The sequence below is a fragment of the Ylistrum balloti genome, unplaced genomic scaffold (genome assembly GCF_031769215.1).
Source record: "Ylistrum balloti isolate Yb309-2 unplaced genomic scaffold, AGI_CSIRO_Ybal_v1 Utg369616, whole genome shotgun sequence".
Taxonomy (NCBI): Eukaryota; Metazoa; Mollusca; class Bivalvia; order Pectinida; family Pectinidae; genus Ylistrum; species Ylistrum balloti.
Window position 1 is genome coordinate 820,302 of NW_026781889.1, and position 12,755 is coordinate 833,056.

Consider the following 12,755-nt stretch of genomic DNA (forward strand, 5'->3'; position numbering starts at 1 on the left):
ATTCGTCAAAAAAATAATCAGCGAAAGAAGTTATGTCAATGCTAATGACAACAGATGAATGACTTCGAATATTCCTGAAATGTATTCAACTAGTGAATTCATTATGTTGGCAATACATGAGACAATGGACACATTTTCACGCGTCAAAAGAATACTTTAGCAGTAAATACATGAACGATTCGCAAGTCCAATGGGATATCAATGTCTTTTTTATCTGAAATAATTCCGAAAATTTTGTATATCGATTAATGTTTCCGTTGGAAGAATCTCTGGACACTTACATAATAAAATCAATATTGTGCTTTACAATACATGAAATATATTCATTTGTGATATCGTATAATTCTTTGTCCCTAGTAGTCATCTTTGTTAGAGTGAGTGACTATTTCCGTCACCGTTTCCATTGTTACAGTTCCTGACACAGTAGGGATTACTCTATCGTCTGTGGGGAAGGGTTTTGCTGTTTTCTTGAACCGCTGTACCACAATTCCTAAAATTGAGGCGACTGTGATGCAAGATCCTTCAATAAAGCAAATATACCAGTATTTAGTAATATACAATTATGAGTGAACATTAGTTATATTGTACAAACTTCCAAGTAATGTCCAATACATGATATCGTGAATCTGAGATGCATTCAGTTATTTCAAAATATCACACTTATGTGAAAACAGATATTTCAGATAAATGAAAACACCAGTAGTAATAAATAGGGCTTTATTCACTTACAAAATTAATATGTTAAACAAATTGAATCTCACCCGCAAATAGGAAGGAATTTTCATACGACCCAGTATAGTCGATGATCGCACCTTGAGACAAAAAAGATGATCTCTATTAAATGCAACTAAGATGTCAATATTTACCTTCCAAAATTAAACTGTGCGACCTATCCCAAAACAAAACATGAAAGTTTGGTGACACAATCTAATGTAGTATGACAGGTGCACAAGGAAATGTACATTTATTACAGTGTAATACATTATGGTTTGTTTGTTTATAATTTGTAAGGAGACATATCTACCTGCGATTACAGGTCCAATGGTTGAGCCACAACCACTAAAGAACAGGTATAGTCCAAGGCCTGTGGCTAAGTTTTCTATCCCGAGAAGATGTATAATCAATGAATTTATTAGAACGGTGTAACAACCGGAATACAATCCAAAGAAAACTGCATACGTGAGTCGGCCTCCATATGTAGATGCGTACAATGGGAAGAACAAAGTTGATAAGCCGAGAAGACCAAATGTTCCAAAATAAATCACAATTTCGTCTATATTTTCGTCTTGGGTGGCAAATCCTACCAATATCCGCGATATAAAGTCAAGTATTCCATAAACAGAAACAAGAAAAGATGCATCCATAGACGACGATCCCTTTTCTATTGCATAACGGGGAAGATGCACGTAAACAAGACTAATTCCTAAATTTGAGAAAAACAGGCTGACACATAAACAAAGTAATGACTTGTGTTTCAGGATCCTGAACGATTCTAACATATTGTTTAAAACTGTCATATTGTTTTTGCATGTCATGTTTTGATATCTGATTTTTTGTCTCGTTTCCAGTTCTGACGGGAAGAACAGACTACAGAACAGTGCTTCCTGTAACGCGATGCCGGCAAGGATAAAGAAGAATCCTGTATTTCCATATTCTTTCCGAGCAGCCTCTGCTACCGGAGCAAGGACGAGGGTGCCAATTCCAACCCCTGACACTGCAATTCCATTAGCTATTTTCCTATTGTGGTGAAAGTTATATCCAATGATTATATAGGCACTGGAATATACCAACCCTGACCCAATGCCTGAAAATGGATCGTCTCAGCTAATTATTGTTCAAAATCTTAAAGAGGAAGCGTTTCAATCATTGAGCGATTTTATCACCTAAGACTGTATCTTAAGTCTCATTTTAAAGTAGATTTGTATTATCAAGAAGTATTCTTTTATTCAAACATCTAGGGTATGTCAATATTGAGAAAGAAAGTCATTTTTGCTAATCTTCGAATGGTGCAAAGATTTTCAAACCAATATCAGATACTTGTGGATGTATACTGAGAGGAAAAAGAAACGCAATTAGCAGAAAGTTAATATTTTAAATTAAATCCTTGATATACACCCTTGAAACTTAACAAATGTGTGCATTTCAGTTAGGTTCCTATGGTATCGTATTAAAATCACTGATGCATAACTAAACTATGCACGCCGCTTGTACAAAAGAATTAGGGACAAAAGCACGATATCTCGAAGCCAGTATAAAGGATTGGTTCAAAATCTGTGTGTGCGAATCTTCAGACATATCCGTCTTTGTTTCTTACATTTTAAGTATAAACAGTTCACCGTAAAAAAAATGCCACGACTGTCCGAAGTTGACAGGGGTCGTGCCATTGGACTTCTTATGCAAGGTACCCCGCACAATCAGGTCTCTAATCAATTTGGAGTTCATCTATCGAACATTTGCCGTCTCATCCAAAGACTAAATGCCACCGGAAGGGTTGCATATCTTCTCCGAAGCTGTAGCCCTCGTGTGACGACGCGTCACAGGATAGGTCAATGCGACTTTCGCACCTACGCAACTGCTTTCTGACGGTCACGGAAACAGCAAGGAACACAAGTCCAAAGACAGTGCGTACTCGACTGCGTGCCTGCGGTCTAAGACCGCGGCGGCCATATGTTGGACCACAGCTTAATGTGCGGCGACGTGACAGACGAATGCAATGGCTGAACGCACATTCCATAAGACGCTTCCCAATGAAACGTTGTAGAAGGGTCATGTTCTCAGATGAGTCCAGGTTTTTGCTTTACCGGGCAGACGTCCGACGTCGTGTCTATAGACGTACCCACGAGCGCTATGCAGATGCTTGCGTGATAGAGAATGACCTCTTTGGAGTAGGATCGGTCAAGGTATGGGGAAGGATTGCGCATGGTATCAAGACTCCTCTGGTCGTTATTCAGGGAAATCTCACGGCCGTCCGCTATAGAGATCAAGTCCTAGCGCCGCATGTTGTTCCTCTAGTACAGCAGCGTCAACTGACATTTCAGCAGGACAACGCCCGGTATCATGTAGCGAGGGTTTGCCGTGGTTATATCGCAAACAATGTCCCCACCAATGGCCCCTATACAGCCCTGACCTCTCCCCAATTGAACATTTATGGGACGAGTTGGACAGAAAGACAAGGCCCAACGACGATGAACACGGGTCAAGTTACGCCGATGATTACGGTGACGTCGCAACAAATTGGGTCTAGTGTAGGGACGCCGCGCTTTCAATTGGTAGGCCCTCAACCTGTTGCGGACTGTTTGGGGAGACACACGACGCCCAAACAATGTCCTTGTAGTCTCTAATGCGGTTACGAATCGATTGCGCAAGTGTATCAATCGTATACGACGGTCATCCCTGGCGGTCGTTTTACGGTGCCGCTTCGGGGACGATCGGATGTTGACCCAGTTTGGTTTAAACGACTTACCAACTGGCAAATTGTCTTAACACTACAACCAAAATGCTGTGCAACTCGACGGCGAGACTCCCCAGCCTGGATCATGCCTACAGCCCTTTCTCTCTGTACTTGTGACAGTCGGGGAATAATGATAAAGTTGATAAATAACAAGATTCGGTGATTTCTAAGTCCTAAGGAACAGTTGTCAGTTTGAATGTTTATGAAATTCAAGCAAAGATACAAGTTAGTCCCAGAAAACCTCGTGCAGCTCTTTCGCTAATACAGATTTTCACGCTTGAATGATTTTGGTAACCCCTTGAATTTTGTAATGTAAAACATTACCATTTTCTAATATTGCACAAACGTCATTTTGTTTTCACTCATTTACAGGTATTGGCCAAGGAAACATGTTAACCTTTCTTTTTTTGTTGAGTATATATATTGATTTGACGTCAAGTCATTACAATCTTTCAATAAACTACGATTGAGTGTTAGATGATGTAACATTAAGTGTTGCCGCATGTTTACACTAGGTTGCACGAGCAAATCGTACCGAAAAGTTATTGTACATACATCGGTTATAAAACAGTGATCAATTCGTATTCACCTTAATGTCTTTTAATGGCAAAAAATATCACATTTTATGATCCTTAACTTTTTGTGTCTAGTAAATATGTGTATTTCGTGGAAATGTGACGAAGATAGCAAACAAATAAACTATTAGAAATATTTCACTCTCGTAGTTTTACTGAGATCAACAACATAACAACTATTACCTACATAAAACTCAGTAACGATAAATTATTACATTTTTACAGACATACCTCGTTTAAACAAGAGGCCCAGAGGGCCTGTATCTCTCACCTGGATCTTTATGACCAACAGTACTATATCTGTGCATATGTTCCACAGTAAATGCTTAAAGCAATATGACAAATTACTCCATATGGGTTCTGTCCCTTAGTAGTTAGCCCCCTCATCTGTGCAATGTTGAATTGAGACTTTCTTATGATGTTTTCAGTTAAAATAAAATTGATGGATTTCTTTTAAATCAAGGAAAGAAGATGGTCAAACAATATAGCAGAAACACTCTTAGTTATAGCTGGACGGATTACCCAGGACAGCAGAAGCTTACTTGCCCTTTAGGTCATTGTTTACAAACACAGATACAACATATTTGAGACTTGCAACAATATATAGCAACAGTTAAATATAAAGACAGGAAAAATAAGGTACATGTAATTATAAACCATAATCCTAACTCAAAACCAATAATAAAGTGTTTCATACATATAATTAGTGATGTCACCATGGTCAGTTAAGCCCCGGTTACTGGAAATATACTGATAACAGTTTACTGTAGGCCTATAAACACTGCATAGCAAATGGGATCAACTTAGAGTTTCTTATTTATTTATGCTATAATTATGAAGAGACTTAAATCAAAATGAAGCTCTTGCAATTCTCTTTCCGGTCATGTTTTCCGTATTTTAATGCTGTGAACATAAGAAAGTAACTAACATGAAGTTTTTCACATTCTTAGCTTAAGCCTCTCAGACCTCCAGGGGGCTTGGCCTAATCTATTTTTTGAACAGTGTGAACTCTATGTGAAAGGTGTTTATAAGTTATTCTAGATTATGCCAAGAAAATTCCCTACCAAATATATTCCTTTAATAAGTCATTGAAAGGTTCTTCATATTTGTATATAAGCCTTTGTGAAACTTTTACTGGCCAAATATGATAGCCTTGGGTCAATCAGAAGTTAATGATTTTACCAAATTTTACCCCAGTGACCTAAATATTTTTTGGGGTCAAGCTATTTTTCACACACTATGCGGGCACCATAAAGGGAACCTTTTGGCCAAATATTATGATTTCAGGCCTTTTGTTTCAAAGGTTTAACGCATTTGACCGTTGTGACCTTGAATATTGGTCAAGGTAATTTCTTTTCTCAAATATTATCGAGCATCATTGAGAACCTAATTTGGCATAATATCGCTATCCTAGACATTTGGTTAGTCAGAAAAAGTCATTTAAAGGTTTAACATATTTGACCCCTGTGACCTTGAGAAAAACAGGCTGACACATAAACAAAGAAATGACTTCCGTTTAAGGATAGAGAGCGGATGAAAGATATTGTTTAAAACTGTCATAATGTTTTCACGCTTCATGTTTTGATATCTGATTTTTTGTTTCGTTTCCAGTTCTGACGGGAAGAACAGACATCCGAACAATGGCAATAATGAAGAAAAATCATGTATTTCCATATTTTTCCCGAGTAGCTTCTTCTACAGGAGCAATGACAAGGGTGTAAATTCCAACCCTGACACTGCAATACCAATAGCAATGTTCCTCTTGTGATTGAAGTTATATCCAAGAACTTCCTTGGCGGCGGAAAAAATGGATCATCTCTGTTAATCATTGCTCAAAAAGGAATGTGTTAATCAATTTAATTGATTATAGTATGTCTTGAATCTGATCTTCAAGCAAATTGGCATTATCAAACTTGTTTTTGTAATATCCAATGTCGAAAAGATATTTGTCACTAATGTCACTGATTAACAAAGAGAGCGATTGTTGTTACTGAAGACGTAGTATATTGAGCTTACCAGAAAGTACCCAAAAAAAACGAAAGCACAAATTATAAACCCAACAGACATAAGGAACACTCTGATAAACATGGTTACACGGCAGCTGAACCTTTTAATCAGGACACTTGCCAGAATACCTGAGAGGAATAAAACAAGTAAATGCAATTAATATGCAATGTAATGGTGGTTGGCTATTAAATTAAATTAAATTTAATATGTAAATGTAGCCCCTGTAAATACCAAATGGTACGTTTTGAGGTCTACCGACTCCGAAAAGCAGTCTGGCATATATAGATTAATGTTCTATTGCTAAGGACGTCCAAAGGTTATTGGAGTTTAATATAGATTTTTGAAAAAAAACACATACGACGAACTCGTTGTAATGGTCATATCTCCTTGAAAGGTAGGTCAAGAACGAAGAGTGGAGTCGGAGACTGAGACCAGTTAATACAGTGGTTATCTTGAAAACATGTTACTGACAGGTAAACACATAAACTTGAAAACATGATAAATAAAGTTGGTAACATTATGAGCGATGTAGACACACACTACTTTACTATTTTATATATATACCTACTTGGATGACACCACAGACCACACTGGTCACTTGTCTGATGAAGGTGACCGTGTAGTCATCGAACTGTTATTGTTCTTTGTAATATATGTAAAAGATCTAGATTAATCTTTCATGGTGCTTTGTAAGTAAAAGATGATGTCAATAAGGTGTTAAAGCAATACATCTCAATATGTATTTGCCTTCATGAATGATATTGCTGTGACAATTACTAGATGTTCTATTCTATATTCGTCCTTATCTTCCTACTGAGTAACAAGTTTATCATCTATGTCTACAAACTCCTTTAATTAAAAATCACCAACTGCATTTTCTTCCATGGCGCTTAAAATCTGACGCTTAATTATTGCCTTTTGTCCGTTTGCAATACTGAAAATATGTAGGACATACTTTTGAAAACAAACACAAAAGTTTCAGGTATGATGGTTTACGTGTAAACGTGTTGTGAACATTAAAAAATTATCAAGACAAGGCACACCAAAATATACAAGACAGTGATTTCGGAGGGTTAAGCAATGCCATTATTCATTACAACTTATGAGTAGTGACTACATTCCATTTTCGTCTGCTTATAACATGTTGGTGCTGATAAATGTAGTTTGGGGCTTATCATATAAATGATATTCTCTTTTCATATAAAATGTAGGTTCAATGTTCTATCTTAGAAAAGGTATTATTCATTTGTTTGTCTTTTCTAAATATCTGATATATTGATATGAAGATGACTTTTTGTTTTTATCTATATCGAGGAAGAAGATTGTTGTTAACGACTAAACTTATTATTTTTGATTTTGTGAATCGTGTTACGTTACGGAATTAACGTACAGCAAATAAAACCCAACATCTAGGTTAAAATTCGACAATTTAATAACAACAAATAAATTATTTACAGTAAAAATACAAATTTTGCGATGATGCACAGAGCTAGCTACTAATTAATCAAAAATCAGAATATGGTAACCGAAGAATAATCCAACACTTGTGTCCTCGCTGGGTATATGTATGTGCAAATCCACAAGGCACTATCACTAAATCACTGTAAAAGTCCACACTTAACAGACTGAAGTCTCAAAGTAAGCTCACTTCAGGCGTTAACACTTCAAAAGGCTGCTCAGCCTCATTCCATCAGGTTTATATACTCTGATGGTTATTAGAAAGTTCCTTTATAGATGATTCTAGACTAACAGGTACCTAGCTTATTTACATGCGTCATTTTTAAACTTCCGGAAACACACAGGTAATTCTAATAACAGAGCTTTCTAGATTTAGAAACTTCCGGACATACACAGGTAATTATAATAACCGAGCATTCAAGAAAAATCTGCATAGCACTATCTACACATATTGTAGCAAATAATCATAAACATGTTTTTTTGATGTAAACAATCAATATGACAATGCATGTAAACACAGCACCTCTGAATTTGGATTAATACACAACATTTATACATAACCACATAAAGGAAACGATATATCTCGTATAGATCCAGATGAATGGTTAAGGTCAAAGAGGTAAAATTTGTTCATTTAACTTGTTGATATTTTGGTATGACATTTTGACACAAAGTGCCTAAGACATATAGATATCATGTCAAAATGTCAAAGTAATCATGTCAAATGTTGCTGAGCTCATTCGTTTTCTCAAATGTCTAGATATATTCAAAGAAATTTTGAAACCAAGTTCAGAATGAGAGATCTTGCAACACAAGAGTGTTACAAGCAAATCAGAGGTAAAAATCAACCTCAATGGTTTTCTGTTAGGCATATATATCGATATAGATATAGTCAAACATCAATGTATCAAATTTGTTGATCCGTTAACGTTTATACTTTGTTTTATTCAAAACAATATTTATATATATATGCTGCAGAAATAACTCATCCGTAAAACAAAATAGGCCGCCTCTGGCGCAGTCGCTAATTCACATGGCCAGCTACCTAATGATGTCGAGCTATACGGTGACGGCGTGTGAGCGGGTCTCTGAGGGCGTAATCCAAAGTCTTTATGCAGACATTCGTCTTCTAGTTGCTTGTTTAATTTTCACCCTGCGTTACATGATCTGTTGCCTCATGTAGGTTGTACGAGCAAATCGTTACTGAAAAGTGATTGTATAGACATTGGTGATAAAACAGTAGTCAAGGAGTATTCACCTTAATTTCTCCCATCATTCACAGACTTGTCACCCGGTTTACTTGTTCAAGATTTCTCTGTCAACCCCTAGGGTATAATTTTCTATCAACCTCTATGGTAAACAAATAGACATTGACGAATTTACCAATAGCTCAAAACCATGTTTGAAATAGGAGACACTGTCAGCATGGGATCATGGAAATATGGAAGAACTCAATGTTGTCGATGTAGATGTACCACTTCTTCATCTACGTCTGACATTTCCGCTACTGTTCTTCATTCTCCTAATCCATCGTGTGACGAGAATTCCTACCTCCGGTCCTCCATGTCTACAAGAGTTGCCTCCCCTCCCCAACCCGTCATGCTCGACAACAGTGATAACTTTCGTTTTATTTCAATATATCAGAGTGACGTATCAGACTTCATATCAGAACAAGAAAATAAAATACACTTTAAAAAACTTGAATTAACTTAAATTGATTGTGACAATTCCTCAAATCCCAGAATGAACTCCGTGATATACATGAGATACCACCTATTGAACGAAACACTCATTTGTCAAAGTTTTTTTTCTACGTGAGGCAAAAAGATGGCAGTAACTATCAACCAAGCTACTTACGTGGTATGATGGGGTCGTTCTAGAGACACGTCAGAAGGCATCGGTATGGGTCTGGACTCGTCATTGGCTATGCCTTTTCGGGAATGAGAGAGGCCAAAACAGAAGGACCTCAAAAACAGGGTCATGGAAATCGCCCCAGGGCTGCTGATAGGGCTGAGGATACCGACAAAGATAAACTATACGAGCAAGGACAGCTTGAGAACGACACACCGATATCACCTCTTAATACGTTAAACAATACATTACATTTTGGGATTAGGGGATGGGGTGAGGAACATAGATCATTCTGCTTGTGGGACATCGAACTGTAGTATGACAATGAGACACACTTGGAATACTTAGCGTACAACGAACGACAGACCAAAACGCGCACAGGGGTCGACATCAATAACAAAGGGAAAGTAAACCAAGAATGTACGCAACACCAGAAAACAAAGAGAGATGTCCAGTCGAAACCTATAAAATAATTAGTGATACGAGACCGGCTAACTACTGCAACACAGGATCATCCTATTTACCTCGCCCCAGTCACACACATTACCAAACCAAATCCTAATGCCCAATGGTTTCTCCGCGTTCCCATCGGCAAACACAAAATGAGTCAACTAATAAAAAACAAAGATTAAAAAAGTAATCTTGAGGGAAACGAAAACAAAAGACTGACCAACACAAGCGTCAGAAAACATGTATGTCAAAAACTGTTGGAAAACAATGTACCAGACACACAGGCTATACACATTGCCGGTCACAAAAATTCGCAATCTCTCAATAATTATCGCCAGTTGAACAATTTCAAAAAGCAAAAAATGTCAATTATATTGTCAAATTCTACATCAAGTGACATTAGATCCATTAGCAACAATCATGACGTCGACAATCGTGTTCGTTCAAGACCTTCCTCTGACATGCAGCTCTCTCAAATGACAAAGACACATAACAGCATTTCCGTGTCAAATCCACAGGATGAAATGATGAGATCAGTGTTTTACACATCAACAATAACTGGAGGAACATTTAACATCCATATGCACTGTACAAACACTTCGAATGAAAAAAGGAAACGACCTCGTGTTGTGTACTCTGACAGTGAATGAAGTCGCACGTGCGCGACAAATGCAAAATCCCGCCTCGGAAACACTTTGAAGGCACAATCTTTCAGAAACCTTGTAAAGATTTAATAATATTATGACTTGTGTAAATTTATTACTGAAATCTTTCAATTAAATGTAGAGGTTTTCAATGACAAATCAATCATTTTTTAACCAACTCAACAGGATTTATATGTCCATCGTAGGTTTTTGTATGCAAATCATGACGTCATCCAGAGTGAATTTAGTGATATTCATACGCCACATTGTTTTGTATACATAGGCCTAGTGACAGTGAGTACAGCTGATGAGAATCGAGGCTTGTTGTCCTGCACAGCTTCGACGAAATAGATGGAAACCAAACCTGAGCCTTATTTCTGTAATTTCTTCTAAATCTTCTACAGTTTCTCCTTTCAATTTCAATACAAATTTGGACAAATAGCACTGAATGTATATGAACAGTATTTTTACCTGTTTGTTTACAAGGTGATTATCACCGAAGTTAAGGCTCTCTGAGAAAATGTATGATGGGAGAAAAATAATCACCCCCTACCTTGAGGGTGTAACAGAGAAATCTCCAACCCTCTTGGTGACATCCTTGGTTGTCTAACCCTCGGCATAGCCTCCTTGGGTTGGATATTTCTCTGTCACACCCTCGAGGAAGGGAAATATTCTATTAGTCTTTTAATGACAGAAAAGATCACATTTCATGATCCTTAACTTTTTGTGTCAAGTAAATATATGTTATTAAATGGAAATGTGACGAGATGTCAAACAAATCAATTGTTATATATTAACAATAATTCACTCTTGTATCTTACCGAGTTCAAGGACATAACAAATATTACCCACATAAAAGTCAATAACGATGAATGATTACTCATTCACAGACATACTTCGTTTGAGAAATGTGTGGAAATGTATTGTCTTTTATTTACTTGTTAGTCGTATCAACTCCAAGAGGAAGCGCTAACCTATTTTAAACGAGATTAGACAGTATGTTACGATTAACGCAAACCACAAAAAATAGCAAAAAATATTCATCAATGTAATATTAGTAAGCCGTTTTGAATAGGCATGCTCAGGTTACGCGTATTAGAACCTCAACTCTCATAGTGTTATACACTGTAACAATAAAGTCGTTGGGAAATATATGATATGATCATCATTAAATCTTGTAGAGAAGATCCTATGATCTGTGATTCAACAAGAGTCGTGACACCCCATCTTCCAGTAGCACACAGCTTAACTTAAGAATGTATAATTTTCAAATTAAGAATGAGGTAAGGGATCATGAATTGTGTAGTCGACGACCTTACAGACAACTGTAATTATCCCCGTAAGGTAATTCTAGAAATCAAATACCCTGATTAAAATGTATACTGTTCACGTAAAATTTAATACATCGGCGTTAATTTATCACATCATAGGTTTACCAAACGGACTGTAAGATTTGTCAGCATCCGCCTTTCTGAAATAAAATCCTTATTTCGAGTTTGTATATAGATAAGTGTTGTTAGTTAAGCTTTAATCAATTATTTGATTATTTAATCAATTATGTTTTCAGTTTTCCAACTAGTTCTGAGAAGATCAAAAATGTAAAAAAAAAAAAAAATGAAAAAAGCGAACACTAACAGAGATAATCATTGATTACAAGCACATAAGTTGTTTGGTGAATGATGTAGTATGTCAATACGACTTAATACTTAAAGCTGAAAATTCAAGCTAAAAAGACATCATTTTGAATACAAAAAAAGAGAAGAAAAATTCCATTTCCTCCTGAGATAACGATAACCTGCGGTGATAGTATCTAAGAGGGTGGCAAAAATTCCAAGTTCAAGCCTTGCTTGGAAATGAGAACGGGCATTCCAGGGTATAGAAGGTGTACAGCCTGTCAGACTAATGATCATATCAACATTGACTACCGAAAGTGACACTCACCTATTAATTATGGTAACAGATACACGCGACCCTAGAAGAGTTCACTTGCCTTGAAAAGATTTCAGTACTATCCAAAATTACATCCAAAACATCAGCACAAACATTATTAAACACAGCAAGCTCCCTGCTTTCCAGTACTTATTTTCTTACACACATGCATGTGTTATAGACTCGGTCGATTTTACAGTGTCAATGAAGCATTTGAATAAATGCATGCCATTTTTTTTTTTTTTTTTTTTTTACACTTTCTCAATATTTCTCACGCAAATACCTAACTAGTTAAACGTGTGCAAAGTGATGAACAGTAGTAAATTATGTAAATAGGACACCGTCGAACTGTTTTCTAAAAAAATAAGTGGAGATAGTATAGCTTATAGC

The 12,755-nt window shown here is 36.7% G+C and overlaps 1 protein-coding gene across 1 annotated transcript; it reads right to left on the reverse strand.

Moving 5' to 3' along the window:
- Positions 1–353: 353 nt before the first annotated feature.
- LOC132548565 (monocarboxylate transporter 12-like) lies at positions 354–9,092 on the reverse strand. The gene is made up of 6 exons (XM_060212431.1): positions 9,043–9,092; positions 6,053–6,184; positions 2,194–2,204; positions 1,025–1,804; positions 762–812; positions 354–520 (listed from the first exon to the last, which is right to left on the reverse strand). Exons 1-6 carry the CDS (start codon positions 9,090–9,092, stop codon positions 354–356), a joined length of 1,191 nt encoding a protein of 396 aa, XP_060068414.1.
- Between the last annotated feature and the right edge of the window lie 3,663 nt (positions 9,093–12,755).